This window comes from Heterobasidion irregulare, assembly GCF_000320585.1.
Source record: "Heterobasidion irregulare TC 32-1 unplaced genomic scaffold scaffold_02, whole genome shotgun sequence".
Lineage (NCBI taxonomy): Eukaryota > Fungi > Basidiomycota > Agaricomycetes > Russulales > Bondarzewiaceae > Heterobasidion > Heterobasidion irregulare.
In genome coordinates this window covers 1,213,916-1,240,901 of record NW_009258198.1, presented here as the reverse complement: position 1 = coordinate 1,240,901, position 26,986 = coordinate 1,213,916, and the positions used below count along the sequence as shown (strand labels likewise).

Sequence of the window (26,986 nt, the reverse complement as noted above, 5' to 3'; positions counted from 1 at the left end):
AATTGGGACGGTTTCAACATCCCGGGAATACGCATCGCTGCCTCGCGCTCCTCCTGCGCCTTGCGCAGGACCTCTGCTTCTTTCTCGTCGATAAAGAGCTGCTCGGTGCTATCGCCCGAAAACTCTTTGAGCTGAATGAGGAAGTCACGAAGGGCGAGCTTGAAGCGATTGACGTCGCTGTGGTATTCTGAGAGGTTGATGACGAACGATTTGATGTCCGCACTGTAAAAGACATCTTGATTGGTATTGAGAACCTTACAATAAGAAATCAAGAACTCACTTCGATGCATGAGGGAATGCGGATTTGAGCAAGTTGGCGGTAAATTCTCTGACAAAGATGGCGTTGGTCATGTTTGGATCTGGCACGACGGCAGGGTCGAACAGAGGTGCCGAGATCTGGTTCAACGCCACTAGTTGCATCATGCGAGAGAGCAATGTAGACTGGAGTTTGAAACCACTCTTGTGATCCGCATCGGTCAAGACAAAGAACACGTCTTGTAGGAATCTGAGGTAATATTGCTGGAAGAACGTATTGGCCACTTGGGTATCTGCAGCAGCGAAGTTGTTGATGACTTCCAAGCAGACTGATCGTTCGCGTCAGTCACGTATTCTCACAATCGTTCATAATCCCACTTACGATTTAAGCCGGTCTCTACGATATCTCTCATCGTATGCTTGATCGACCAGACAATGCTGTCCATGAATAAACTGAATTGATTCGGCGGGAGTCCAAGTAAAGCTGAGGACGGGGGAATGAGCGGATTTAACATTGAACATCAATACTGATACAAACCTGGGAAACAATTGAGGTTGATCGCTCTCAACAGCTTGAAGAAGCCGACGCGATGTTCAGGGAACTCAGCGAAGTCTTGATTGATCATGGCCAAGGTCGGCTCGAAGACCGCGTCGAAAATAGGGGGAACTTGAGGTGTCAGTAAGGGCTATAGATATTGTCCAGGTGAGCGAGAAGGTATCAGTGTGGCACCATGAATGAAACGCACCCCTAGCCTCGATGTAATGGTCGCCATCACGTTCAAGACTTCGGCGTCTCGTGCTGCTGGTACATTTTGATTATAGTCCCCAAGGACTGAATCCAATAGTGGTGGAATAAGGGTAGTATTGACACTTTCTAGGTCCTCCGCCTTCTTGATGTACGTCTCAACGAGTTTCAAGATCTCTTTCTTCACCGTGCGCAGATGCCGAACCTTGGGCGTCTTCGTGGCGATTTGGCCTAATCAGTCGTCATTCAATAAACGAACAACTTTGTGATCATACAGTGTAGAGCAAATACATACCTTCCTTGGCAACGGTCTCGCTGATGATTCCACTTGTTGCGCGATACAGACCAAGCATATCCATGTATATGCGTCCAATCTGAGGCAAGAAGAAGCTCCCTATCGACGTACAAGCCGCAACGTTGGTTTTGAGGACATTTGCCAGGATTCTCAGGTTGTCGGCGTTGTTCAAGACGTCCAAATTTGCAGACGCTTGAGACATAAGGGAGTCCCACTATAAGTCATGGAAAAAATCGCAGATGAGACACGCATAAGAAGGAAAACGCAAAATGTCCATAGCATTGACAAACACGTACTGCATTGTTTGGCAGTTCCATGAGCTTCATGATGAGTTTCTCTTGCTGCGGTTTATTCGGCTGCGCAGAAATCATATGCCCTACGGCCTCGTAGAAAGTGTGCACCTGCTGTGGTGCGAGATCGACTGTGATGCGGTGAAGGAGGCGTAAAATCTCATCGACAAACGGCTCCTGCTCTTGAGATTGCTGCATGACAAAGTGACGTCGGCACTTGGTCGCAATCTTAATGAATGTATCACACGCCATGTCCTGCACGCCTAGGTTGAAGAGCGTGAACATCGCAGAGACAGACGAGACTATCATAAGACGTACCTTCGTGGGTTTCGTGCATGAACTCGAAGAGCTTGTTCACCACCGTCTTGAGAAACTTCCAGTGAGCCTTGAGGAAGCGAGGGTACTGGCCGACAATATACATGATATCAGAAGCAACAACGGCTTTGTTGTCCTTGCCGCGCTTGATCTCACACAGGCCAAGTAAATCCTTGATGACCGTTACAAGGAATCGCTTCTCGGTCTCCTCATCTGAAAAAATAATGAAGACCAGAGAAGACAGAAACAGGCTATCACAACTCACTCATCGCTCCAGAGATAGAGCCAATAGCCCAGCAAAGAGTGTTCAAGTTCTGCCAAGACCATTCCGACCCGTCAACTTGCTTTGCGAGCTTTTCGGTCAAAATGGTCTCGGTATCTGTAACGTCCAAGTGGGTGAGATAGACAAGTAGCTCGCGCATGGACTTATAGAGCACGATTGTATCGGACTCCTTCATGAATTCGCGAACAATCTCGCCCTCCTCGTTCTCGACAATGAGAACCTGTAGGGGACACTGTCAGCGAAAGGAAAGGCGGCAGAAACGTAGACTCGTGATGCGGACCTCTTCTGGCTTGACCATCTTCTCAATGACGACCAGACGCAGGTTGGACAGCACGTCCGAGTAGATATTCTTCCTCAATGGCACACCATTCAACATGCTCTGTGCCCCACTCGCTCCACCAAGGCTGAGGCCCATCATGAGACCACTGTCGCCGATTGGCAAGCTTTCGATCTCATGATACAGTTCCGCCACAAGCTTGAGCCAGTACTCCAAGCAAATCTTGAAAATCTCGCGCTCATCGACTTGAGATATCTTGACCATATACAGATGTGCGTTCAGAAGGACATCCTGAGTCGTCTCAGTCTCGACGCTGCGGAGATGGTTTTGCAAAAAGTTGGACAGGAACAGGGCGAGGTTGAGAATGAACTCCTGGCCAGCATCGTTCGAGTGAGCGTAAGCCTGAGCAATGTTTGTGTTCGGAGGGACCATGCGGTTGATGGCGGTCATGACCATCTCGAACAGGGAAACATATTTCGGGTCGTATTCGGGTCCAACACTCAAACCGGCGACTTCTGCTAAGCATTTCAAAGTGATGTTACGGAAGTCAGGAGTTTCAAGGAACTTTGAATTGTGCTGCGATTAGACATAACGACAGCAACATAAAGGACGCTTACTCACGCGCTGGATGAGAACATCAATGATAGTGGTCTCGAAAATATACCCCAATGGAATCCAATTCAAGAATCGGAGTAGGGTCTCCAACGATGCCTTGACCAGTGACGTCTTTTGCGCCTCTTCCAGGATCTCTGAGCAGAGCTTGAAGATCTCAGAGAATTCGCCGCACATCTGGTTCTTGAGATTCTTGATCTTGGTTTGTGTCATCTGCTCGGCGGAGAAATCGAAGACCTCTTCAGAAAGGAGACGGAGGATGGCCATGTTGTTCTCGCAGAGAGAAAGATTGGTTTTGCAAGACTCAACAAGCTCTGGGATGAATGTAGGCCAATTATGCGGCCATTCCTGTTTTAGGATCTGAAAATAGAGTTCAAAACTGCGCGAAAGCTGCGTGAGAGAGGGAGACGCACCTGGACAAGAGCAAGGTTGAGCTTATTGATGTATGTTTTCTCTTTCCGCATTGTCGCCTCGTCGGATGCGACTTTGACAGTGACACCGACTACAAAGTTCCGCACACCTGGAATCGTTGTGAGTAGAGGAACACATCGGGTGGGTGGAGTTGAAGCTACCTTGTCTTTGGCCCTCAGGAAGAGTCTTCCAGCGTGTGTTAATCAATTTCTCCAAGATCTGCAGTCCAATATACTACAAACAGCACCCGTGTCTCCCGGTCAATAATGCCCTACAGACGCGTCATAGGAGCACCGCACCTTGGTTTGAGGGTACGAAGACCTCTCCATGATATCTGGGACACGCGTCCATGCTTCAGGGTGGTCTTGAAATTGTGTGAGAGCTTGCTGGGCAAGTTGTTGCTAGTGGCGTATGAATAGCACACATATTTGTTTGAGTTGACCTATGAACAGTGCTGGATGAAAAAAACGCACCTCCTTGCTGCCAGAACCCGAGTAGAGAGTCATTACAACATTGTCCATGAGAGAGACATCAAACTCTCGCGAGAAGTCGAGTAGAGCCTGAGGAAGGACGCGTTAGTAAGATCTAGATGGGAACATACGCAGCAATTACCTCCATGATGGAAAAACGTTTGTATCAAACGCGGAGGGTGATAACGAAGATGAAAAGAAGAGAGAAACGGGGAAAGAGGACGAGGAGAGCGTGGTGGCTGAGCGCTGACAAGTTGAGATTCTTGAATCTTGGGCAGAGGGTCCTTTCCGAGATCCATTATCTAAGAGAGATAATCTGTTATCTCTCTCCCAGCACGTGACAGCGGTGGCGTTGCGTCATTTGTTCCCATTGCCGATTCCCTGCCTGGGCTGCTCAGCAATGTCGCTATGTCTGGGTACGTTCGGTAACCTCGGCCTCGGCACTCTAATCTTTTCTCTCACCATGTCGCTCCCCACACAGATTCCGCAAACGCAAAAAGCATGGCGCGTCGTTGCACAGGGACCTCCCAGCAAGGCACTCAGACTTGACAAGGAGTTACCTGTACCAACACAGCTTGACAAAGGAAATGTTCTCGTCAAAGTGCAAGCAGCAGCGTTGAACCCTGTGTAATAACCCGACCCCTTTCTAGAGAATTCTCGCTGAATACATTGTACAGAGGGTACAAACTCATGAAATTGTTGCCCAACTTTGTATCAGGAAGACCGTTTATTGCAGAGCAGGACTTTTCTGGCATAGTCGTCGATGCCAACGGAACGAACTTTGCCAACGGCGACGAAGTATTCGGCTGGATCCCTGTTGGTAAGAGATCGAATTTGGCAATATATCGCTGTGACTGAAGCGATGCAGATTTGAATCGGAAGACGAAATACGGAGCCTTGTCAGAGTACACCGTTGCACCTGCTGGCAATCTTGCCATTCGTCCTCCTAATATCTCGGCCACGCAAGCATCGGGAATAAGCCTTGCTGGGATGACAGCCTATCAAGCTCTATTTCAATCTGCACAGCTTGAGGAGGGACAGTCGCTATTTGTGAACGGAGGGAGCACAACTGTAGGGTCATATGCTATACAATTCGCCAAGGCTACAGGCGTCAAGGTCGTCGCCAGCGCGTCCGAAAAAAACAAAGATTTTGTCCTTGGCCTCGGTGCTGACGAGGTTTGTCGACAAACAAAGCTTCTCATATTTACACTGACGCTCCCCAGTTCGTTGATTACACGAAGCAAGACCTCGCTACTTTCTTCTCTCAAAACCCACCATCTCCAAAATTCAATGTCATCTTAGATGCCGTTGGCCTTGCAGATGGCTCTCTCTATGCCAAGAGCGAGAAGTACCTCGCTCCAGGCGGCGTTTTTGTTTCCGTCGGACCCACACCTACGGGATGGTCATCCACTCTCCAGCTTCTCAAGCTCATCACCGACTTGGTTCGGCCGACATGGTTGGGAGGCGTAAGAAGAAAATGGACGTGCGTATGCTCAATCAACACGTCTTATAATCTACATCTGACATTTTCTTTTAAGAATGGTTATGGTGTCCCACAAGGATGAGGATCTAGAAGCTATGAGAAAACTGATTGCCGATGGTCAGTCTTTTGGATTCGTGATCCTCGTCGACTATCAGTCCTCATCTTCCCTGACAGGCAAAGTAAAGCCGGTCGTCGACTCTGTGCATGCCTTCGATGACGCTATCAATGCGTACGATAGGATTACATCAATGCGTGCGACTGGAAAAGTTGTGGTCAAGGTTGATCCTAGGGCAGAATGAGGGTAGAGCTTGCGTTTCGTGATCAAGGCCGGCCGCAACTAGTAAATTGGGTTGTCTGTGTAATTGTATACTGACGTTGGAAATATACGAAGTTTCCCGTCTCTCGAGTCCTCCCGTCTCGGGCCTTTTTCACAGCTCTTTAAAGCTTCAAAGCCTTCCAAGCTTCACTAGCTTCACTAATAGCTTCACTCTCCTTTGCTCTGCCTTTCTGGTCAGTAGAGTACGCGTGACGTCACGGCACATGATACGTTCGACGCGTCCCGATTGGGCTGAGACTGTTCGCCCTGCTTACAGGTTCACAACGAATGCCAACTATCCGCTAGCGTCTGACCATGTCGATTGATATTCAAGAAGCAATGTATGTTTTTTGAATCGAAAACAACCTTGTATCGAAATTGCGGAATTGACGATGCGCTCCAAGCCAAGGGATTCGGGACATGGCTCCCGTGATTGACCCAGACGAGGACTACCTCACAGTCGCTGCAATGGAGGAGCAGATGACCAAGAGATCTGTGCAACGTAAGAGAGAATATGAAGATGCACATGGGAAACTGAAAGGTGCGTCATGAAAACTGTATCATATCCCGCCGCGAGCTTCTCACCGGAAGCACCTGTACATCAGCATTATCTCGCATCCTCGATGCGGTACGGACGTCATCCACACGTCCGCCGTCTGTCCCTTCTGCCGAAATACATGCCGAAACTGTCAATGAGCTCGATGCATCGGGCCTTTCACTCGCAAAGGCGATCAACGATGCTGAGAGCGCGGTGTCTAGGAAGGAAGCGGAGCTCGCGCGGCTGAAGGAGGAAGCGCGCGCACTGGAGAAGAGCGATCCGGCTGCTGAACACGACTTGGATGGAACTACGTGAGTCCAATCCTGCTAGAAGAATCGGTGCCTGTTTTGATCGAATACTTTGATGGGATTTCATTGCGATCCAGTTTGCGATTGCAGATCTTTAGAGGACTGGGATTTGAGCCTGTGCTTGACAAAGATGGAAATATTGAGAAGATGCTCGTCGGTATGTGTTCCGCTTTCCTGTTCATGCCATCGAGGCTAATTGGATGTTAAAGAAAGCACATCCGGTGACGTTCACGTCGTCAAAGATGATGAACCTCGCTCAGACTACGAGACAGCCGATCTCTTATGGAAGCTGGCGGCATCTTGAAAAGCACTTTGCCCAACCCCCAGCACTTGATACTTGATCTTGAACCTCCATGTTTGCCATCACCACTGTTGGGCCGTTGCTCATTATGTTGTACAATTATTGTATTACCTCTATAGTTTTGAAGCAATGGAAAAGAGCCCTGACAATGGTAATAGATGGAGGCGACCAATCAGCGGTATAATACAACGTAGTGTATTGGCAGGACGTATGATTAATCAACAACATTATAGAAAACAAAACAGCCGCTCCCAGTCATTCTCTTGCAGTCCATGTCTGGCTTAAGCAGATACTGTCAGTCCATCAAGAGCCTAATGTATGGATATAAATACAATCCACACAAATAATGAGTATCAGTCACTTACATGAAGCCCCTTCCTTACAACCCAGACTCTTCGTTGGTCCTTTTCACAGATCTCCCGAACCTTCACCTCGATAGCGTACTTTTTCACTTTGTGCGCCTTGAGGTCTTGATACACCGAGTCTACAAGGGCAGGCAGACTGCTTGTTGCGAGAGCTGCGATCTTAGAGACAAGGAATGGGAGATGCGCCTCAGGGAAGGGATTCTTCGGTGAGATTAGCGCGCGCTTGGGAGTGGAAACGGCTAATAGCGAAGCGGTAGAGGGTGAGTTACAGTTTGCCGCGAAATGAGATGGCAGAGCTGGCACAGCAAAAATAGGGACCGATGACGAGGCGAGCGCGGACGTGGACGTGGAAGGTGCAGGTTTAACTACCTGCTTTTCGACAGGAGTGGAGACAAACGTGAACGGGTCGATGGGATATGGAGTATCTTGAGCAATATCTAATTAGCAACCAGCACCGACAGGGAAGCGTAAAATACACACCGTTGAAGAGCTGGATTCGATATTGTTTGAAGGGTTCGTATTCGCACTTGCCCATCTTAGTTTCCCAGAATGGGCCCTTGACCAAAGGTACTAAGGGCACAACAGCCTTCCTCTTCTTATTCCTCGTTACGTCTGCGCCCTCTCCTTTCCCCGTCACCTCAACTTTCCGTTTCCCTTTCGCCTGCTCTGGTGGTGGAAATGGGAATCCGTCCATGCCTTCTCGCTCGTCGATAGGCGTGGCAACCTCTTCCTGATCCTCATCCACAAGCCAATCGTCCAGATCCGATGACCCTTCCTCATCATCTCCGTCCTCGTCGCTCGCCTCCGCGACGTCATCCCCTCCCCCCTCCTCTTCCTCGCCCCACTCTTCACCACTGTCATAAGAATAATCAACCACGACGTCGTCGCGTGTGAATGGCGTACGGGGGCCAATTGCTTGTGAGGATCGCGTGAACGTGCCAAAATAGCCCGGGCGCCGGTCTTCGTCGAAGATCAACACTTTCGCAGGGAAGCGCTTGCGATCTTGTAGATCAGCAAGAAGTTCGCGTACAACGGCTATGTCGTCAGAGAGTTCGGCCTCTGAAAGGCGGGCGATTATGGACCGGACAGGATCGGGATGATACACCTTGAATTGAGAACAGGGACGCCTCAAAAGACGCGAAGGGTCCAACGGGAGGGGCAACGAGAATATCAACGATTTGCAATAAGCTAGACGAATGTTAGCATCTTCGGAGATTGAGAACACAATGGAGTTAAACGAACATTTTGGGCTCAGCTCTAAGAGATCGGCCTCTGCATCATGCATCACCGTGTCCCGTGTATCTTCTCCATCGTCATCAATAACGATGACATCCGCATCCTCTCGTTTCTGTCTTCTCGATTCTTGAAACCAATTGATAGGCGCAAGCTCCGCATCCTTCTTCAGCACGAAGGGTCTGAAGGCCTTGTCGAAGTCGGACGTCGAGCTGGTCGAAGATCCGGCGATGGGCTCTCCAGAAGGCGAGCCATGTATCGATGTAGATGCGGAGGCTTTCGGCTTAGCAAAAAAGCTCGCCATGAGGGAGCGGGACTTATTCTGGGCGTCCTTCTCTTTCCTTTCCCTGTCGGCCTTCGCAGCTTTCCTCTCCAGTCGCTCCCTTTCCTGCGGATTGTTCGGTGAACACATTTTTTTTTTGGAAGGACGACTATAGATGAACTGGTCAACGAACCTTTGCAGATTTCTCCGGGTCAGCAGCTTTCTTCGGGCGGCCTGGGCCTGCCTTTATTTGGGCACTGTCATTTTCGACACTCTCGAGATCCACTTTGCTGTCTATTGGGTTGCCTGGTGAAGTTAGAGGTGAGGAGCCGCGGACAGGTGAGAGGTCGTTAGAGGTGGCATGGGAGAGTGCTTTCGGCTTCTGCTTCGCGACGGCACCCACGCCTTTGGTTCCGAGCATGGCATCTCGCTCACTTTGAGGGAGTGCATCAAAGAGAGCTTGCAGCTCTTGCTTAGCCTGTAGACCAATTCTGTCAATGTCTCAAACCATAATATGTAGTCACTCACCAGTAATCTTTCGGCCAATCTTGCTTCGATCTTCTCGCGTGAAGCCTTAGGCAGCCAATGATAGTAATCCTTCTGTACTTCCCACCTCCAGATACACAACAATGCAGGGGTCCTCGTGAGGTTCGCCAGTTCAATGCCATAGTTGACCCTTGTTGCCACGGATCTGATGGTAGCTTCAATCGTCTCCAATGGCAGCGAACTTGCGGAAGAACTCGCTTGAGCCATATCTCCGTCGTTCGGGGTAGGGATGAGCTCTCGTTGAATGTGTTTAGAAAGTGCAACTATGGTTTTGTCGCTGAAAGAATCGATGAGCAGAGCTCTACAACTATACGACACAATCGACACACACCTCTCTTGAGTGAATTTCGCTATGAGCGGCTTGTGCTCGTCTGGTACGTGACTCAACGGGGGGTCTTGGTTCTCTATTCGTCGTTCTAAGAACTCGCGAAACTTCACCAGTTCTATGTTACAGTGAAAGTTGAGCTTGAGCTGCATTCTCCAGCCCAAACACCAAGCCTCCTCTACGCACCTTGCATCGTCTCTGTCATCTTCTCCAGAGACATCGGCTTCTGTTTGAAGCTGACCTTTCCATTCTTCATTTCCACGTGAGACTGTCTCTCCTGTTTCCCTACGGAAAATGACGCGTCAAACCCCCCCCCTCCCCGACTGTGCGACGCGTGATGGCAGCTCACCGTTGATGGAAGAGACCGCTTGCCCTTATAGCAGATGAGTACGGGTATATGGAGAAATGAATGGCTCACACACCATTAGTCGCGTCTGATTCCATTATATCCTCGGAACGGTTGCTTTGTTGTCGGTGCTCGTCGGGGGCTGATGATTTCAGAAGACGGGTCCGCGCCGAGGGTCACGACAACAGCGCCTCAGACGCGTTTTCAGACTCAGCAGCCGTGAGAACGATCTCGACGCGTCTGCGCGCGTGAGGGCCTCTCAAGATCGCCAGACGCGTCTCAGGACGAACTCGAGCTCAAATATGGTGGCCAACTTCTTCCAGCAGCAGTCGTCAAAGAAATCAACGGAAAAAGGAGAAAAGCATGTCGTTGATTCGAACTTACAGCCCTGGGTCGAAAAATAGTTGCGTACCCTTGTCCAACTGAAGGAAGAAGCCGCTATTCTTACCCTGTTGGCAGTCGCCCAAAGACAATTGACGATGTATCATCACAGGAGCACATCATTGCTGTACTTGAAAAGACATTGACTTCGACGAATGTACTCACGTCTCTATACTCGTCATGCAAGTGCTAACGCAAGTGGGTAGCTTCCGCACATGTTGTTCTATGGACCGCCAGGAACCGGTAAAACATCCACAATCCTTGCTCTTGCACGTCAGCTTTTTGGGTAATATTGATCATTTGCTAGCATCCACTTCCTGCTGATTCACTTGCTGTAGCCCTGACAACTTTCGCTCGCGTGTTCTGGAGCTCAACGCCTCGGATGAGCGTGGCATCTCCATCGTGCGTGAGAAGATCAAGAATTTTGCTCGTCAGACCCCTCGAGCGACTACCGTCGCATCCGATGGCAAAACATATCCCTGTCCACCTTACAAAATCATCATTCTCGATGAAGCAGACAGCATGACACAGGACGCACAAGGTGCGCTCAGGCGTATCATGGAGACCTACGCGCGCATCACTCGCTTCTGCCTTGTATGCAACTATGTAACTCGGTACGCCTCACCTCTCTTGTTTCAGCTTCATCTAACCCGTGAGTCATCACATTTGACAGAATCATCGAGCCGCTCGCGTCTCGTTGCTCCAAATTCCGCTTCAAACCCCTTGACGCGACATCCTCGTCCGCCCGCCTCCAACATATTGCCAACGACGAACACATCACTGTTTCACCACCGGTTCTTTCCGCACTTATTTCAACATCCAACGGAGATCTTCGTCGTGCCATTACATACCTCCAGTCCGCGGCCCGCTTATCTGCCGCAAGCATACCTCCAGAACCTATCACAGCACGCGATGTCCAAGAAATCGCAGGCGTCGTTCCAGACTCGATAGTACACGACTTTGCGCGCGCGCTCGGCATTGAAGTAAGACCCAGTCCTGATGGCGACGCGATGGATGTCGATACGGACGGCGCCGCGTTGGCCAAACCGAATAGGAAGACCGAGACCCTACGCGGCTTTGATTTGATTCGGGAAAAGGTTAGAATGCTGATGCGCGAGGGATATTCGGCGTCGCAAATTTTGTCCCAGGTTCGTCCTCGACCATCTTCCATCGCCTTCCGTTTCTGATATCAGATTCTGTTCATATACAGCTGCACGATCTTATCATCCTTCACCCGACTCTAGCCTCACGGGAGAAATCAAAATGTGCGCTGGTGATGGCCGAGGCTGATAAAGCGCTTTGTGACGGCGCGGACGAGGAGCTGTGGATTCTCGAAGTCGCACTTCGAATAAATAAAGCCATATCATCATGACGTAGCGAGAGAGCATGTATTCTGTATCGACCTGTAGCAGTACTAATTGCATCGGTCAGTCCAGGCTGATCGCATCCATGACACAGACCAACATCGCAAAATCGATGCAATGGGTCAAAGAGCACACGATATATCGCCTGCTCCTCGCGATTTATATCCGGGCTCGATTGACATGTATTCACGGAGAATGTCAGCCAGTCTGAGAATTCTAGAATCTGTTCGTGTGGCTGACACCCGCCGCCAGAGCAAAATTCAAAGTTCAGTGGGTCCTAACCCCGCGCGCACAGCTACTGTTGTCCCCTTCGGGGTGACATACGAAAAAATTGGAACGATACAGAGAAGATTAGCATGGCCCCTGCACAAGGATGACACGCTTTCCCAGAGTGGTAGACCTACGGGTCTCAATATTTATTTTTGCCCATCTCTTGTTCCATTTTGTCTGTGTCCTTCGTATCACATGAGTAAGTCTCTCTTAGCTTGGCAGTCCGGCCTTCTGGTCGCCTGCCGTCGTTTCGCAATCCAATGGTCAGTTCTGTCCATGTGGTCTATTCTGGCAATATTTCACCGTTCTACCCCTGAGCCAATATAGGCTTGCAAAACGACTTCGCGAGTGGTTCACAGCCCGACACCTCAGTCAAAACAAGGAAAGGGTATCCCTCTTCCAGTCTATAGCGGGTCAGGCTCTGTCGACTGACCAACGACGAACGCATCAAACCTACGATACCGCGGAAGCTGACACTTTCAATAGATACAGATACAGCGGGCGCATGAATCGCTCAAGAAGAGGATCCATGAGAAACGGAGCCAAACCATCCATTAAGGGTACGATACATGTCGCATGGAGGGAAATACGACAGCGAAACGACAGGCAGGAAGGGATCGCAGACGCTGGATCTCGGCGGCGAAAGCCCACTTTTACCGGGATTTGGTGGGCTGGTCTGTCCAGAGAGGTTTTGCCGCGTCGGGATCCTCCAGCTGGACAGAGATGGACGGGGCGGTCAGCCACGGCAGTAGAGCATTGAATGACGCGGTTGGACGCCGGAAAATCGGGGGCGGCGTGCGCGTATGCCACGACGAAAAGACGGACCTGTGCACTTTGTTGGCGTTGGGTGCCGTGCTGCAAAGCAAGCCTAGCTTGGCGATTTGCGTCGACTTTCCGTCTCAAGTCCGGTGATAGAGCCTGCAATGGCAATGAGTGGTCGTGAATACAGGAGAAGCTGAGGGATTTCCGACAGGTCACACGCGAGGAAACACGGCTTACATTGTATGTCTGTTCAGGTGTTGGGACAGTGGCTACATCCCACGGAACAATCATCGGTAGCTGCCTTTGGGGGGAGCAGTGACAGGTCTCACTCACTCCGCATCAACAAGTACCCCAGTCCCATAACTTTCCGGCGCGCGCATCATTCCAATTGTGACATCGCATCCGAGTCGAAGGTCGATTGTGAGGCGGTAAGGGTGGTGCGAGGGGGGCGGGCAGGGGATTACCACGATGTCATACAAAACGATCACAAGGAAAGAGGCTGCGTACTTCCGACGGTGACTGTCGTGAGCTTCAACCAAGGCATTCTTGCGGACATGTTTGGGCTTGCGTTGTGTGATTCGTCGAGAAGGGTTCGGACGAAAACGTAAAGGGATCTGGGACTCCTGAGGAGGTGTGGTGGTGGGATGCCGCGTCAGATGAAATGACGTCGACCCTGGTATTCGGCCTCGGATACGGCATTTGCCGCCCATCTCTCCAGCATGAACTCATCTTTGCCAATGATTCTTTTCTGTGCAAGCTCCCGTATTAAAGAAGATCTCTCGCCACCCTCAACGAATTGACGCAAAAAAGTCAAGCCTAGAAAGTGCAGCAGGACGCACGCACGGCTTGGCTCCATCGGCGCCTGATCTGGCGACACACATTCATGTGCGTGGTGCACCAGCTGCGATGCAACTTCTTTCAAGATGCAGGGAACCTTGTTTCAAGTGTTCCGCCCCCTGCCAGCGAGTGTTTCTCTTCGAACTTTTCCACTCTATTGTGACCCTGGGTGCTTAGTATCCTCCTCTGACATCATGGCGCTTCCCTACGCGGGCCTTTCGGGTGTGGTAGGATAGAAGATTTAGCCCCAGCGCATCCGCGCGCACAGTAGTCAGCCAACACGACGAGCGCCTATGCTTTCTCATCATGAGCCCAGCGCATCTGGGGGACATCCTGTCGCGCAGACGCGTCGTCATCCTAAGCGCCGACTCGTCCACGCGATCTCAAAGGCTTCCCCGCATGGAAGATCCTGTGGAACGAAGTACACACACGCTGGTGTAGTGGCTGTGGATCTGGGGTGCCCGCACCAGGCTGTCCATTGAATGAACAGCGATAGTCGAGCGTCGCCGAAGCGGGCACCGGCACCGCACTGGGCTATCTCTATGCGTGGTCTGGAGAGGTTAGACTCGGCCTTGTCTCGTCTTGTTCCGAGTCTGGCCAGCATCGGTTCAGATAGCTATCGCAGCGCCCACAGAACTCCTGTGCGGCGGATTCAATTCGGAGATCAGGACACGCCGTCGCCGGGCTGAGCGGAGACGTACGAAGTGAGGTCGAGGATGCTTTCTCTCTGTGCGTTCCCGTCCTCGTTTCGCGCTAGCGTGCACCCGCCTTGCGCCACGGTCACGACATCCAGCATTCAGCACCGATGCACGTTTCTGTCCGGGCGCGCACGCAGCCATTCTTCGCGCGTCGCGCTGACGTCGCGCCCCAGCCCGCGAGTCTATTTCCGACTCCTGCAGACCCGAGGCTGCTTCGCACGGCCTCGAGGCCTCGAGCGCGGATTCATGTGATATGCGCCCCAGCTTCTGGCCCCGCTGTTCTTGTGCACAGACCGCCTGCCTTCCCGCGGCGCCTCTCCGGGCGTGCCCCCGTCCCAGCCCAGCCAAGCCATTCCTCCACGCGCGGGGGCTCCTCGCCCGTCCCGCATCGTCGGGCCCCGCACGCCGGCGCGCGCCGAACGAGAGCCCTCTGATCAAGCCCTCCTGGCCAGGTGCCCCCGCGCCCACGCCGGAAAGCCGCAGCGCGCAGCGCCCCCCCGCGCATCCGCGATTCCCGATCTCCTTTCGTCCCCGCTGTGCCCGAGACGTCGCGCTAGCGCGCGCGCTTCGCCCCTCCCCGCCCCCGGTGACGCTGCTTCTGGGTGCCGCGCACAGACCGACACTGCTCCAGTGGCACTGCGTTTGCCGCTGCGTGCGTGCGTGCGTGCGTGCGTGTGTGCGTGCGGATGGACCGCGGCAGCTGATGCAGTGTGGCCGTCCTCGGAACGGGCGCGGGCGCGCGCGAAAGGCGGCACCACCGGGGTTTGCGTACTTATATGGTGCGCTGTGCGTGTCGTCTGTCCAGTCGGGGGATCGAGATAGGGGGCGATCTGGCAGGTGGCGGGGACGCGCTGTCTCGTGAGACTGAGACGCGCACTCGGCCTCGCGCACTGGCAGGAGGTCTCAGTCGCGTACATGGCGGCTGTCTGTACGTACGTGCAATGCACGCGGTCGGTCGATCGGGTTGGGCGTCACTCTCAAATGACGTCCGTTCGATCGCGTCGTGTCCGAGGAGATTCGATGTCGCCTCTCGCTCGCGCCTTCGACCACGAGGCGGGGATGGCTTCGCGGGGCGTGCGTGCGAGAACGGAGATCACTTGTACTGTAGCACGGACGGACGGACGGACGGACAGACAGAGCGAGAGAGTGCTTTGGCATTACAGTGCTTCGCGGGGCGGCTGCTCGGGGTAACGAATGTACAGAACTATCTACACGCCGTCGCGCGCTGCATTATTGCTCGAGAGATGTGGCCCACCAAGAGGATCGAACGAACGGGGGAACGAGGACAACAACAACAACAAAAAAACAAGGAGCCTGTGGATAACGAGGGGGTAAACACTCCACGGGGTATATATGATACAGTGGGTCTTCGGCTTGATTTGGACGAGGGGTATGGAGGGGTGGAGGGAGCGGCTATCACCAATAATGTAAGGAATAGTTGTATATCGAGGTGCGAATGATGATGCTCGGGAAAAGGGGGATGCGCTGATGAGGGTGGGGTCGATGATGATGATGGTGGTGGTGGTGGTGGTGGTGATGGTGGTGATGCGAATATCCATACAAGCGAGGGCGGGAGACGAAAGCGACGAGCAGATAGGGAGAGCGGATGGACGGAAATGATACGGGAGAGGGTCGCGAAGGGCTACCTGCCGAGGACCTCGCCATAGAAGCGGCGGGCGCTCTTCGCGAGGGATGGAATTTTTGGGCGGGAGAGGATGCCGATGCTGCTCCGGCGACTCTGGGCCTCGATCCGCGCCAGCTCCTCCTCCCACGCGCGGACGTGGTCCGGGGACGCCGCGCCGCCGCTCGCCTGCGCGTGCGTCGTTGTCACGCCCGTCACGGTGTTGATCCTCACCGTGTGCACGCCGCCGATCCCCACCACCGCACCGATCCCCAGACCCCCGCCCAGCCCCTCCTTGCTCACCAGACCCCCCGCCGCCGCCGTCCCCGGCCGCCACACGCCGCCGCCGCCCGCGCCCAGCATCCCGCCCGCGCCCCCCTTCCCCCGATCCCGCGGCCCAGCGCTCGTGTGCGGCCGCTTCGGCGCGCGCGATTCCCGCTGCCGCTTGCCCTCCCGCTGCTTCTCGCCCTCGTCCCCCTCGCGCGCCCTTCGATCGCCCCCGGACGACGCGGAGTGCGGCACCGGCATCGATTCTAGTGGCGGGACGGACGGGACAGGCGAGGGCGGCGCGGTCCGATGGGGGGACTTGGATTTTGAGGAGCTGCGGGAGCTCGAGGCGGCCTGGGAGGCGTTGTATTTGGTGATCGCGAGCTGGCGCTCGGACGCGTTGGTGGAGATGACCGTGAGCGGCTGTTCGAGCAGCTCGATAGAGTCTGTTCCGGAAGGCGAAGATACGATGATCTAACGTGCCCCGCGGCGGCTAGATGAGCTTTCGAGGGAGGCGAACGCGGGAGCGGAGAGGGCGCACCTTGACCTTTACAAAAAACCGCACCCGCACCAGCTCGGTCGCCATCGTCTCGCCCAACGCCCACCGCGCCGAGCTGCGCGATGCGGGCCACTGCATCGTCAGGGTCCTGCTCCAGACGCCTGTCTGCACGTCGCGCACGAAGCGGCCCGACACGTTCTCGGTGCCCGCGACGGTGTTGTTGATCACCTTGTACGGGGCGCCGGTCCAGCTCGAGGGCGGGGAAGCGGGATGGTCTTGCTCCCGTGCCCGATCGCGCACGAGGAGCGGAAGCTGGGAATTTGCGCTCGTGGCCGTCTGCGCGGTGCTGATGGTGTCGAGGGTAAACGTGCTGCCGGACGCGGGCATGATCGGGGATGGCGGAGGGCTGATGGAGGTGGCCGACGGCGTACGCGATAGCGAGGGGAAGGCTTCTCGCGAGGATGTGGGGGAAATATTCGGCGGGGACAGCGTGGAGGCGGAGGTGGGGGAAGCGGGGGAGTTTTCTCGGAGCTCGATGCGGCGCTCGACGGTGAGGCTGGCCGAACGGACGGAGACGGACGGGTCGAGGGGGCGGAGGAAGACGCCGACGGAGAGGATGTCGTGGGGGCCGACGGCGTCGGTGGGGACGGAGACGTAGTAGCGGATGGCGGGTGCGCGGGATTTGGTGGTTTGGTGAGGGAGAAGGTCGGGGGAGGGCAGTGAGGGCAGCGGGATTGAGGAAGGGACGTCGTAGCGAACAAAGGGAAGTTCGGCGGACTTGACGAGCCGAGAGCCGATGCCCATGACGTGGGCATGGGAGATGACTGGGCAAGATGATTAAGATGGCGGGTCGAGGAGAGGACAATTGAGATAGGATGGACGGACCTGCTTCTACGCGCCAAAACAAGCGGTAGTCCTGGAAATACGCGGTGCTGAAGCCGGGGGCATCGCGGGGGATTGTGATGCGGAAAGCGTGCTCGAAGTCAGCGAGGGGGGCGGTGGCGGCGGTGGCGGGGGCGTGCCAGAGGACGGTGGAGTACTCGGCGAGGAGGCTTGAGTGTGTTGTGCCGCGGCGGCCTGTGCGTGCCTCGTAGCAGCGGACGGCGACGATGAGGGATTTTGCCTGGAGGGGCTTGCCGTCTGGGTCGAGCTTTGTACGGACGACTGTCGGAGAAACGGTGAGCGGGGACGGGGACGGGGACGGGGGGGGGAGAGGGACGGACCGCCTTGGACAGTGAGGGGGGTGAGGCCGAGATAGCCGTGGAAGGGGAAATAGCGAGAGCCCGAGTTGCCGTGGGGGGACGTGAGGAGGAGGACGACCATGGGGGCACGGGGGGGAGGAGGAGGAGAAGCATGGCGCGTTCTTATATACAGACCGATCTCCTGCACCAATCCTCCGTCTCCTAACAAGCCTCCCCGCTGACGTCAGCACTCCCTCCCTTCTTCCTCTCTGCCCCCAGTCCCGGCACCCACAGCCATGCCGTCCGCCCTCTACGTCCCCGTCCTCATAGCGGGCATGATCCTCACCGTGCGTCCCCACCGACCGACCGTCCATCCCCCCACCGTCCCCCGCGCTCACGCTTCTCCCACAGGGGTCATCCAACTCCCTATGGTCCAAGTACCAGGCATGTGCGCTGGCCTCTCGTTCCTGTCCCCGCCGGCTCACCCTCCTTCCAGGACATGCAATGTGTCGAGAACTGCGACGATCCAATCTCCAGGCATCACGTCCTCTACGAGCAGCCCGTCTGGCAGACCCTACAAATGTTCCGTCCGTCCCCTTTCCCGTCCCCTCCCCTTCTCAGCTCACCTCCCTCCCCGTCCCAGTCGGAGAGATGCTCTGTATGTCCCATCCCGGCTCGCTGTCCTCACCGCCCTCTCCCACTCACAGAGCATTCAGGTTTCCTCCCCGTGCTCTACGCCTGGATCGCATCTCGCCGCTCTTCCTCCGTCCGTCTACCCCCTGATGCAGATCCCCAAGATAGCATCATTCCAACGCCACCGACAGATCAACCCTCCGAGCCTGAGCTGGCAGGCTCCTTCTCCAAGCTTCCGCCCCCGCAGCTTTCCGGTTGGCGTATCCTCCTCTTATGGCTTCCAGCCTTCTGCGACCTCACCGGCACCACGGTCCGTCCCTTTCCTCTTCTCCTCCTTCGTCATACACTATGTCGCGTTCGGTACTGCACGCCAAAATTAGACTTCGCTCTCACTCTCCGCACGTTCAATCTATTCCCATCTTCTTTTATCTCCATACCTGTTGATCGCGATCCGAAACACCGTCACTTACGTCGCAACGTGATCTCACCTCCAGTTGATGAACATCGGTCTCCTTTACACTCCTGTATCCATCTACCAGATGACCCGTGGAGCTCTCGTGCTCTTCGTCGGCATCCTCTCCGTCCTCTTTCTCCATCGCCGCCTGTGGCTCTACCAGTGCGCATCCTCCCTGCCACCCCGCGAGTGAATCCTGCTCACAGAATCGGTCTAGATGGATTTCTCTCATTACCGTTATGGCCGGCGTCTCGCTCGTCGGCTTCAGCGGCTCCCTCATTAAGGACTCCCTTCACGAGACCGTGACCTCGCTTCTGAACGCCACCGCCCCGAGTGACGGCCCGGTTGCAGAGCCGATCGAACAGCCAGAGGCAACCAGAGTTCTGATAGGTAACTCTCGCGTCAGCATCATCCGCAGAGCCTCGCGACTGAACTCCGTCTCCAGGCGTCTTCTTCATTCTATTCGCCCAGATCTTGTAAGTCCCCATCCAGTACACACGGTTACCGCCATCTATCAGCAGGTCTTAATGGCGCCTCCCATGAATATAGCACTGCAACTCAATTCGTCGTCGAAGAGAAGATTCTCTCCAGGTATGCCGTCCCACCTCTCCTGGCCGTTGGGTACGAGGGTCTCTTCGGCACGCTCTCCATCTTCCTCCTCCTTCCGATTCTCCCCCTCATCACCATCCCCGCCGATTCCCCTGCTGCGCCGTGGTTCGACCTTCCCCGGGGATGGCACCAGCTCGTCGACACTCCCTCTGTGCTTTACTCCGGCCTCGTGATCGCCGTCAGCATCTCGCTGTTCAACTTCTTCGGGCTGAGCGTGACACGGCACGTCAGCGCGACCGCGCGCAGCCTGACAGACACCTGTCGCACGCTCGCCATCTGGATCGTGAGCCTCGGCCTGGGATGGGAAGTGCTCGTATGGCCCATCTCCCTCGTGCAAGTCCTCGGCTTCGGGCTCCTGGTGTACGGAACCGTGAGTTTTTCATCTTTCGCCCGCTCAAAATCATCGTTGACGCGTGCGCTATCAGTTCCTGTTCAACAACCTCGTCAATCCCCCGCGCTTCCTCTGGCGCCCTGCGCCCGCAACCGCGCGCGCCCCCTCGGACTCGGACGAGACCGTCACCGAAGCCCTGCTCGCCCCCGAGACTGAGGAAGAGCGCCGGGAGGCGCTCGACGAGACCGCGGCGCTGCCCGCGGACCTCGGCCAGAGCGGGTTCGACGTCGTGCCCCGCGAGAGGAGCCGCAGCAGGTCCAGGAGCTGAGCGCTGAGCCTGTGCAAGTGGCGGGTCGGGCGGTGAAGACGGACGGGGCGGTCGGTCGTCCAAGCGAGCGAGTCATCGCCGATCATGAGCGTGCGACGGCGCTGGGCTCGGGTGCGGCTCTTTCTCGATTTGATTCGGCGGGGCGGACGGCTGGACTGCTCTATCTTTTTTTAACCTTTTCGTGCTTCGCGCATGCGATATCTGATGCACCGCCGGTACATACACACATAACATGCTACATAATAGTTGAACGAACGGCGCCTCTCCACGCCGACGACGTCCTGGCCTTTTACGTCTCGCCTCGATATATTAATGATTTCGAACAAGCAAACAGGCCTCTTGACCATGTCCATCCGCTTCGCACACCCAGACTGGTGGGTGCGGGTGCTGAACGAAAGCCGGGCGGATCGCGCACATGCGCGGGTCTCCTGTCCTTCTGTGCGATTTCCCCGCAAAGATGGATCGCCGGGCCTCGCCCGCGCGCGGTGCGGTGCGGTGCGGTGCGGTGCCGATTGGGTCGCGCCCAGCGCTGGCTGGCGCAGCTGGCGCAGCCGGCCCAGCTTGGTTCAGCTTGGTTCAGCGTGTTCAGCCAGCCGACCGATCGCGAATTTGCGTCGGCTCGGGCGTTATCGAGGACAGCTATTGGGGTCAGCTCAGCGGGTGTTGCTCGGGACCGACGGTCGGCTGGGGTGGGGTGGGATACTGGAGTGGTGGGATGGCGCGGGATGGCGCGGGCGCCGTGCGCAAGTTTCCGCGACGGAAGGCGGAGAAGTGGCGGAGTACTGGCAGAGAGTTGCCAGTCGATCGCGACGGGTCCGTTTACTGATTATTAGCGTCTCTCTCTAAGTCTCTCTCTGCTTGCCCCTTGCTACTGGAACGAGGAAGCTGGTGTTCTTCCGCTCTCGGACACCCTCGATAATCAATTTAATCAATATCCAACTCGTCGCTCGCGGCGCGGCACGGCATTGGCGCGGCAGGCATTTGTTTTCGGGCGCCTTTTTTTTCTTTTTTCGAGCCTTCCAGCTTCCACACGCGATCGGGATTCGGGGCCACGGGCACGCATGCACGTTATTATATTCGGAGTGCTCGAGCGGCCGCGCGCGAGGATCCGAAACGACAGTCTTGTTCCAGCTTGTTCCATTGCTGCTACTTGCTTCCCCATTTTTTTTTGTTTCGCCTGACTGTCCGAGTCCACGTTGATCGATCCGCAATGCGCATGTTTCACAGACATCGAACAGCGCAGCGGCAAGGTGCGTCATTTTTAGGTGGACACGCGGTGGGACACGCGCTAATGGCAAGCAGCTTTGCGTGCTACTGGCGGCTTAGCAGCTGCTAGCTGCGATTAGTAAGTTATTGAGTTCGTTAGCAGGCGCTGGCGGTACCAGACGGTACCGCGGCGGCGCGGCGCGGCATGTGCACGATCGCCTGTTAAGCGCCGAAGCGCCCACGGAGCAGATCTTGATTTTGAGTTCTGCTTTTTGTTTTTCGCTTTCGCTTTTGTTTTTCATGCGGCCTGCCGCTCCGCGCGCACTGAGACCTGTGGGCGCTCGGCAAGGTCGGAGGGTCGTAGATCTGGACACACTTGGACTTGGCAGCCCCGATTATCGACGACGCCGTGATCTGAGGTGCCGCCTGGTGCCGCAGGACGGCGAGACGACACGAGGAATCAGGATAGATCAGGATTAGGCAAGGCATGGACGGCGTGGCAGGACCGAACGCGCGAGGGCGCGGTATGGGCGCCCGCAGAATAGTCGGGGAGATGGCTAGAGTCTGGCAGAATCCGTTTTCGAAGCTTCCACTCGACTCGACTCGACTCGAATTAACTGGCGGACGACCGACGTCTGGCTTGGCTTGGCTTTTTGGATGCCGTCGAGGGCGTCTTGGCGAAGCCCGACGCGATCGAAGACGGCTCTCCCTGGTAGATAGAGAGAGCGGACAACTGCAGAGAAGCCACGATCGCTCTCGCTTTTTCGACGGCCCGTTCGCGAGATCTTACGACGTCCAGAACCCGACGTCCTCGCCTCGCTTCACACTCGTCCTGTGTCGCCCCCAAATCGGCGTGTGGTGGGTTGACGAAGCGCTTCGATCGTCTGAGGACAGGCGTGCGACATACTACAGGCGCGGAGGATCCTGCACTGTCTCGCACTGTGGAGGAGCTTCCATGTAATTTCTTGACTGGGGATGTGGGCTCGGGGCTGCTCGGTGTACGGCACTTCGGAGATTTTGGCGATTGTAGTAGGCTGTCGGGTTCTCTGCCATGCCGCCGGGTTCAGCGCCCTCCCGAGCTGGCCTAGAAGTGCTGCTACTTATGTGTGGGCTTCGACGGTCCTTCTAAGTACTGATACGTGCTAGCCCTCGCTTGCCTTCTCAATAGGAAAGGTGAGCACTAAGATTTACTGAGTCGACCGTTTCGTACGCGACGACGCTCTTCATCCTGGCAGCCGTGTTTCGGAGACGTCGTCCGCTGCGAGACGCGGATACTATGCTAGTAGGCTAATCTGAACTAGTGTGGGTATGTTCGCCGGCCACGTCGCAGGTGCGTCTTGACCGATTGGCTGCGTACACGTACACGTACATCCCTCACTTCCGACATTTTAGACGCGCCGCAGCTGACCCTGGCTGGCCCCTCTTTCGCCGCGCACCAGTGCCAAACCAAACGCGTCGCTCTAAACCGACCTCATGTTTTACATGGGCGTCGACCGTGCTGCGCGTTACCTGCGTTCAAGTTCACGTTCGCTCATGGCCGTCGGGTCTGGCGCTGTATTGGGTTACCCCAAACCGGTTTAGCGTCGGCTTCCTGGACTCTCGCTCCGTTCTTGGGTGCGCACAGAAGCCGCTGCGCGCCTTCGACCAGCGTAGATCTCTCGACCGATGTCACGCGTCGATTAAATTGGCGGGCCCAGGATCATCACGATTGGATTCGGGGTGCGTTCTATGCGAGTTCTATGCGAGTTCTGTTGTCATGAACTTCTTCAATGCTTCCCCGAAGGCGTAGAGGTGCGTTCGCGACCAATCCTCGACCAGCGTTTCTCCTCATGTGAACTTTGAGGCCTTCTAGGACGCTTCATTATAGTAAGATCTAGTGACCGCTGCTTCGGTATCTTATAAAATGAAAGAATCTTTGATTACAAGCGGCTACTGTGGCCAAAGTGAGTAAGTAAGCGCTTGGTAGGCGTACATATGATTGACGACGTGTTCTTATGTAGAACAATTGACGTATCTGGTTTACGGTGGCCTTGCGGTACAAGCCCCCAAAATGTTCCGCCTTATGAGACTCCAACGATATTCGGCGACATCTTCTGCTACTATACCGGTGTAGCCAGCCGCTAATCAGCCTGATCCCAGGAAGAATACTAGACAGCCGACGACGCACCCTCGTCGCCTGTCCGACTCAATCAGCTTCGCGATTGAATTCATTAGTCTGATACTATTGCGGTGCGCAGCACCAGAGGCTTCTTCTCGATATTTCGGTGGGTGTACCATTCGAATCGACGCGAGTGACTATCACGGGGGTTCTCCACATAACTCTATTGTGTGTTCTTCCGGTCTTCTGCCATGCCAGCTTGTCTTCCATGGATGTCGCAGTGCCCCGCAGGTGTTGCCATGGCAAGGCGCCGCTAGTGGAGTGGGAAGGGGAGGCCGACGTCGACATCCCACCTATCCTGCTCTTCTGTCCATCATGCACTGTGACTCCGATATGAGGTCCGTCAGCTGCTGACGTCGTAGATGCGGGAGTGCGGGACCCGCGGCATCTAGGATCCTCGTATGTGTCGTTAGGCTTACAAAATTGAAAGGCTTTCGCGTCGTATCATGGCGATGTGGAGTGCTCCATCATTCATATCTTCAACGCCTCCATCCATCGTAGTGGGCGTAGGTGGCAACCCACCTACGACGACAAAAGCTCTTGATGAGACATGTCAAAATTTGAAAGACAAGCCTTGTACACACGTTCATGTCACTTGTGATCAAGCGCTGCGCTCATGAATATCAAGATCTCGAAGTCCACGGGCGACGTGCATGGTATGTATCCATTCTTGAGACCGTGTGAGCGCCATGGATACGTGAGTCTTCGTGAATCGAACCTCGCGATTGTTATAATAGCACAGCCGGATGGCTGATGATTGTCGACATAGACTAGCAGCACAGCTGAGTGGTCTTTTCTGGTCGATAATTGTGGTAGGCGGTGATGCCATCAGCCCTACAGCCTACCTCGTGTGAGGGGTCCACGCCGGTTTCATCCTCGAGGCGTCCAATGAGGCTGGTTCCGCGTCTTGCACTCTTTGTCCCCCTTGGCCTTGGACAGGTAGGTGTGTTTCCTGTCGCCCTCTCCTCGAGATCCGATGCCCCAGAGTGCAATCTGATACGATGGGCAGATGGACATCTTGCTGTGTAGCAAGAAGCCGACGTCGTCGAATGGCATGTATGTTCTGGTCCGTATTCCTCCGAGTCGGGTCCCGCTAGCGCGAATAACGTCGATATTGTGCAAACGACCCCACGACATATGGGCGCATCGCGGAACCGTCAGTAGTGTGTGATGGCAGCGCGGGACGGTGGAGACGGCGTCGGTTACGTAAAGCGGGGGTTGGGCTGGAGCACGAGGGGGCAGGCGAGGGTGGTCAGCGTACCCCAGAAATTTGTGCCGTTCTCTTGTTGTTCTGGTCCAGCCATTCAGGTTGTCTCCGCTCGTCCCCATCGCGCCCAGCGCTGACGCTCCTTACACACTTCCTTCTGTCCTTACCGTTTCCCTCCGTCGCTCAGTCCATTCCCCCGTCAATCACCCTTCCTTTGCTGTCACCATGCGTCCATTCACTGGTCTCGCTGTCGTGCTCTCCCTGGCCACGTCTTGGCCCCCTGTCGCAGCAGGTTCGCACGACGTCAAGAATTATCACGCTCGCAAACGCCTGGGTCCCGAGCATCATTTGGGCAAGCGGTTTGAGAACGCGCGGTTTACATTCTACGAGGATGGGCTTGGTGCATGTGGTAAGACAAACGCTCCGGGTGACTACGTGAGTGCATATGATTTCGTTTCAAAGAAGTGAGCGCTCGCTTACATGGTGTCGCTCAGATCGTTGCGCTCAACTCGGCTGTCAGTGATTTTCCTCGAGATGTATTTCCGATCATCGTTGAACGTCTTTTTCGCATTTTCAGCAATACGCCGGTGGTGGTCATTGCTTTGACATGATAACCATCACTGCGAATGGCAAGACAACCCAGGCTCAAATCGTCGACGAGGTCGGTCTCTTGGCCCCGCTCAAGCCCTAAATGGGAACCCATGTTGATCTCCTTCCCCATAGTGCCCCGGTTGCCCTTACGGCGGTCTTGACTTCTCCGAAGGTCTTTTTGATTTCTTCGCTTCCGAGGATGCAGGCGTGATCTACGGCTCTTGGGAGTTCGGATCCGCACCCGCGCCTTCGCCTGCACCCGAACCCACGACCTCCGAAGCGCCCAAGCCCGCCCCGCCTACGACGACCTACACGCCTCCCCCGCCTACGACGACGACGTCCAAGAAACCCCACACAACCACCACACAGCCCCCGCCCGAGCCGACAACGAGCAGCGCGCCTCATACTACGAGCACGAGCACGACGCCTACCACGTCCAGCGCACCGCCGACCACGTCCAGTGCACCTCCCCCGACGACGACGATGGCGACGAGTGTCGTGCCCACCACCGCGTCTATCACCGACGCGAGTGTCGCGACTGCTGGCCCGATCGCCGGCGTCGACGAGGGCAACATATACCAGTTCAACCTCGCGCTCATCCAGCTCGGCATCATGCTCGACGACGCCGCCGCTCTCTGATCGGCCCCTCTCTCGCTCAGCAAATACGCTCGTTATGACGGTCCTCGATACACGCCTGACGGATTCACTATTAGCACAACTACCCTTGTTTCGCCCACGTCCTTTCATCTCTTTTCTTCCCGCGTATTCAACTTCGCTCCAATTTGGCCCTCTGTGCCCCACGCTGCAGGGCGCGATCGTCCGGATTGCACAGTGCATACCCCTCATAGAAACGCATCATTCAATAGTGTACATGCTGCATTAATCGCAAACAGTTTGGGTCCTGTCAAATGCCTCAGTCTCGATTGTAGTCAGCAGTCTCGTCTTGTTCACGGTAGAAGACTGCATACGACCTGTGTTTGCGCGTGGAAAGAGCCAGCTCCGCTCTCGCGATTGAATTCTAGAGTAGTGTAGGTTACAAGGCATGATATGGACATGGCACATATGCGAGCATGGAGGAGAAAGAGCCGTGAACAGACATTCAAAGACAACAGTAAAGCGAGAAACTACAAAGGAAAAGAAGAGGTGGAGGGAAGCTGGTTGAAAAAGAGGGTGGGGTGGGATGTTAAGTTGGGTGCTACTCGAAAAGTAGTAGAGATAGCAGTGTTTGCGAGCCAACACAACAAGGATGAAAGAAACAATAATTCCATCCCGCCCATTCATTAGAGACACGGCTCGACGCATCACCACCCACGATCTACAAGTTCCTATCCGCCTACACAGTCCAATCATGGCCTTGACTCGCCTGACGATAACAACCACGACGAGTATACAATACACCTGCAAGTACGCCAGTAGAGTCCGAAATCATGGACTTTGGGCACCCTCTCCGTTCCGCACCCATAGCAGCATCCCTAAGCGCTTCCGCTCGGCACCTCCGGAGTCGGGTCCTCGAACGGATCTATATTACCAGAAGTCTCGTTCGCACTCACGCTGACGCTGCCGGCGCCCTTCCGGTCCGCCAGAGTTTCTTCGTGGGTATGCTCAACGGAACG

At 55.2% G+C, this 26,986-nt stretch overlaps 17 protein-coding genes across 17 annotated transcripts; 9 read left to right on the top strand and 8 right to left on the bottom strand.

Annotated features, from left to right (window-relative positions):
* Positions 1-4,416: 4,416 nt before the first annotated feature.
* qor6 (quinone oxidoreductase 6) lies at positions 4,417-5,735 on the top strand (the record flags this gene model as incomplete). Its single annotated transcript, XM_009543474.1, has 6 exons — positions 4,417-4,580; positions 4,631-4,773; positions 4,822-5,129; positions 5,177-5,436; positions 5,492-5,553; positions 5,611-5,735. 6 exons carry the CDS (start codon positions 4,417-4,419, stop codon positions 5,733-5,735), a joined length of 1,062 nt encoding a protein of 353 aa, XP_009541769.1.
* Positions 5,736-6,067: 332 nt separating this feature from the next.
* Positions 6,068-6,902, top strand: HETIRDRAFT_309730 (uncharacterized protein; the record flags this gene model as incomplete). Its single annotated transcript, XM_009544055.1, has 5 exons — positions 6,068-6,093; positions 6,157-6,293; positions 6,358-6,601; positions 6,676-6,755; positions 6,808-6,902. 5 exons carry the CDS (start codon positions 6,068-6,070, stop codon positions 6,900-6,902), a joined length of 582 nt encoding a protein of 193 aa, XP_009542350.1.
* An 87-nt stretch (positions 6,903-6,989) lies between these two features.
* On the bottom strand, positions 6,990-10,074 carry HETIRDRAFT_457354 (uncharacterized protein; the record flags this gene model as incomplete). Its single annotated transcript, XM_009544054.1, has 10 exons — positions 6,990-7,210; positions 7,265-7,689; positions 7,745-8,452; positions 8,507-8,885; positions 8,953-9,237; positions 9,288-9,582; positions 9,637-9,748; positions 9,817-9,915; positions 9,980-10,003; positions 10,053-10,074. The coding sequence occupies 10 exons, from the start codon at positions 10,072-10,074 to the stop codon at positions 7,181-7,183; spliced, it is 2,379 nt and encodes a 792-aa protein (XP_009542349.1). The 3' UTR covers positions 6,990-7,180.
* Positions 10,075-10,278: 204 nt separating this feature from the next.
* HETIRDRAFT_310016 (uncharacterized protein) lies at positions 10,279-11,729 on the top strand (the record flags this gene model as incomplete). The annotated part of the gene is made up of 7 exons (XM_009544053.1): positions 10,279-10,379; positions 10,436-10,514; positions 10,564-10,643; positions 10,696-10,971; positions 11,031-11,340; positions 11,422-11,505; positions 11,568-11,729. 7 exons carry the CDS (start codon positions 10,279-10,281, stop codon positions 11,727-11,729), a joined length of 1,092 nt encoding a protein of 363 aa, XP_009542348.1.
* Positions 11,730-12,018: 289 nt separating this feature from the next.
* Positions 12,019-12,174, top strand: HETIRDRAFT_28700 (uncharacterized protein; the record flags this gene model as incomplete). Its single annotated transcript, XM_009543433.1, has 1 exon — positions 12,019-12,174. A coding segment is annotated over one exon (156 nt), but the record flags the coding sequence as incomplete, so codon positions are not given.
* Positions 12,175-12,298: 124 nt separating this feature from the next.
* HETIRDRAFT_100859 (uncharacterized protein) lies at positions 12,299-12,522 on the bottom strand (the record flags this gene model as incomplete). Its single annotated transcript, XM_009544052.1, has 2 exons — positions 12,299-12,395; positions 12,449-12,522. 2 exons carry the CDS (start codon positions 12,520-12,522, stop codon positions 12,299-12,301), a joined length of 171 nt encoding a protein of 56 aa, XP_009542347.1.
* Positions 12,523-13,523: 1,001 nt separating this feature from the next.
* On the bottom strand, positions 13,524-14,405 carry HETIRDRAFT_141426 (uncharacterized protein). Its single transcript, XM_009544051.1, has 2 exons — positions 13,768-14,405; positions 13,524-13,715 (listed from the first exon to the last, which is right to left on the bottom strand). The coding sequence occupies exons 1-2, from the start codon at positions 13,920-13,922 to the stop codon at positions 13,694-13,696; spliced, it is 177 nt and encodes a 58-aa protein (XP_009542346.1). The 5' UTR covers positions 13,923-14,405; the 3' UTR covers positions 13,524-13,693.
* HETIRDRAFT_414505 (uncharacterized protein) lies at positions 14,073-14,279 on the top strand (the record flags this gene model as incomplete). Its single annotated transcript, XM_009544842.1, has 1 exon — positions 14,073-14,279. One exon carries the CDS (start codon positions 14,073-14,075, stop codon positions 14,277-14,279), a length of 207 nt encoding a protein of 68 aa, XP_009543137.1.
* Positions 14,406-14,610: 205 nt separating the features above from the next.
* HETIRDRAFT_145992 (uncharacterized protein) lies at positions 14,611-15,931 on the bottom strand. The gene has a single exon (XM_009544050.1). It carries the CDS (start codon positions 15,203-15,205, stop codon positions 14,723-14,725), a length of 483 nt encoding a protein of 160 aa, XP_009542345.1. The 5' UTR covers positions 15,206-15,931; the 3' UTR covers positions 14,611-14,722.
* On the bottom strand, positions 14,611-17,998 carry HETIRDRAFT_457352 (uncharacterized protein; the record flags this gene model as incomplete). The annotated part of the gene is made up of 4 exons (XM_009544048.1): positions 14,611-16,650; positions 16,718-17,499; positions 17,561-17,839; positions 17,899-17,998. 4 exons carry the CDS (start codon positions 17,996-17,998, stop codon positions 15,931-15,933), a joined length of 1,881 nt encoding a protein of 626 aa, XP_009542343.1. The 3' UTR covers positions 14,611-15,930.
* Positions 15,138-16,066, top strand: HETIRDRAFT_432223 (uncharacterized protein). Its single transcript, XM_009544049.1, has 3 exons — positions 15,138-15,300; positions 15,432-15,619; positions 15,677-16,066. Exons 1-3 carry the CDS (start codon positions 15,204-15,206, stop codon positions 15,746-15,748), a joined length of 357 nt encoding a protein of 118 aa, XP_009542344.1. The 5' UTR covers positions 15,138-15,203; the 3' UTR covers positions 15,749-16,066.
* Positions 17,999-18,352: 354 nt separating the features above from the next.
* On the top strand, positions 18,353-20,535 carry HETIRDRAFT_60903 (uncharacterized protein; the record flags this gene model as incomplete). The annotated part of the gene is made up of 8 exons (XM_009543563.1): positions 18,353-18,443; positions 18,500-18,514; positions 18,573-18,799; positions 18,984-19,105; positions 19,161-19,333; positions 19,389-19,419; positions 19,493-19,922; positions 19,978-20,535. 8 exons carry the CDS (start codon positions 18,356-18,358, stop codon positions 20,209-20,211), a joined length of 1,320 nt encoding a protein of 439 aa, XP_009541858.1. The 3' UTR covers positions 20,212-20,535.
* Positions 20,536-20,626: 91 nt separating this feature from the next.
* Positions 20,627-21,037, top strand: HETIRDRAFT_100861 (uncharacterized protein; the record flags this gene model as incomplete). Its single annotated transcript, XM_009544047.1, has 1 exon — positions 20,627-21,037. One exon carries the CDS (start codon positions 20,627-20,629, stop codon positions 21,035-21,037), a length of 411 nt encoding a protein of 136 aa, XP_009542342.1.
* A 993-nt stretch (positions 21,038-22,030) lies between these two features.
* HETIRDRAFT_100862 (uncharacterized protein) lies at positions 22,031-22,470 on the bottom strand (the record flags this gene model as incomplete). The annotated part of the gene is made up of 2 exons (XM_009544046.1): positions 22,031-22,301; positions 22,358-22,470. The coding sequence occupies 2 exons, from the start codon at positions 22,468-22,470 to the stop codon at positions 22,031-22,033; spliced, it is 384 nt and encodes a 127-aa protein (XP_009542341.1).
* A 1,595-nt stretch (positions 22,471-24,065) lies between these two features.
* Positions 24,066-24,909, bottom strand: HETIRDRAFT_470495 (uncharacterized protein). Its single transcript, XM_009544044.1, has 2 exons — positions 24,160-24,909; positions 24,066-24,097 (listed from the first exon to the last, which is right to left on the bottom strand). Exon 1 carries the CDS (start codon positions 24,902-24,904, stop codon positions 24,446-24,448), a length of 459 nt encoding a protein of 152 aa, XP_009542339.1. The 5' UTR covers positions 24,905-24,909; the 3' UTR covers positions 24,066-24,097; positions 24,160-24,445.
* Positions 24,067-26,470, top strand: HETIRDRAFT_145993 (Non-catalytic module family EXPN protein). Its single transcript, XM_009544043.1, has 5 exons — positions 24,067-24,097; positions 24,160-25,217; positions 25,277-25,297; positions 25,360-25,443; positions 25,506-26,470. The coding sequence occupies exons 2-5, from the start codon at positions 25,008-25,010 to the stop codon at positions 26,010-26,012; spliced, it is 822 nt and encodes a 273-aa protein (XP_009542338.1). The 5' UTR covers positions 24,067-24,097; positions 24,160-25,007; the 3' UTR covers positions 26,013-26,470.
* On the bottom strand, positions 24,177-24,404 carry HETIRDRAFT_414501 (uncharacterized protein; the record flags this gene model as incomplete). Its single annotated transcript, XM_009544045.1, has 1 exon — positions 24,177-24,404. The coding sequence occupies one exon, from the start codon at positions 24,402-24,404 to the stop codon at positions 24,177-24,179; it is 228 nt and encodes a 75-aa protein (XP_009542340.1).
* Positions 26,471-26,986: the final 516 nt, after the last annotated feature.

Excerpts from the sequence above, each read along its gene's own strand:
- HETIRDRAFT_141426 (XM_009544051.1), bottom strand. The coding sequence starts at position 13,922 with ATGTCCCCCAGATGCGCTGGGCTCATGATGAGAAAGCATAGGCGCTCG. Across the intron at positions 13,716-13,767 it reads CATGATGTCAGAGGAGGATA|TGGCAGGGGGCGGAACACTT; the intron begins CTAAGCACCCAG and ends AGAAACACTCGC.
- HETIRDRAFT_432223 (XM_009544049.1), top strand. The coding sequence starts at position 15,204 with ATGGCGGCTGTCTGTACGTACGTGCAATGCACGCGGTCGGTCGATCGG. Across the intron at positions 15,301-15,431 it reads TCGATCGCGTCGTGTCCGAG|AGAGTGCTTTGGCATTACAG; the intron begins GAGATTCGATGT and ends AGACAGAGCGAG. Across the intron at positions 15,620-15,676 it reads AGCCTGTGGATAACGAGGGG|GGGTATGGAGGGGTGGAGGG; the intron begins GTAAACACTCCA and ends GATTTGGACGAG.
- HETIRDRAFT_145992 (XM_009544050.1), bottom strand. The coding sequence starts at position 15,205 with ATGTACGCGACTGAGACCTCCTGCCAGTGCGCGAGGCCGAGTGCGCGT.
- HETIRDRAFT_470495 (XM_009544044.1), bottom strand. The coding sequence starts at position 24,904 with ATGGGGACGAGCGGAGACAACCTGAATGGCTGGACCAGAACAACAAGA.
- HETIRDRAFT_145993 (XM_009544043.1), top strand. The coding sequence starts at position 25,008 with ATGCGTCCATTCACTGGTCTCGCTGTCGTGCTCTCCCTGGCCACGTCT. Across the intron at positions 25,298-25,359 it reads TCGTTGCGCTCAACTCGGCT|CAATACGCCGGTGGTGGTCA; the intron begins GTCAGTGATTTT and ends TCGCATTTTCAG. Across the intron at positions 25,444-25,505 it reads AGGCTCAAATCGTCGACGAG|TGCCCCGGTTGCCCTTACGG; the intron begins GTCGGTCTCTTG and ends CCTTCCCCATAG.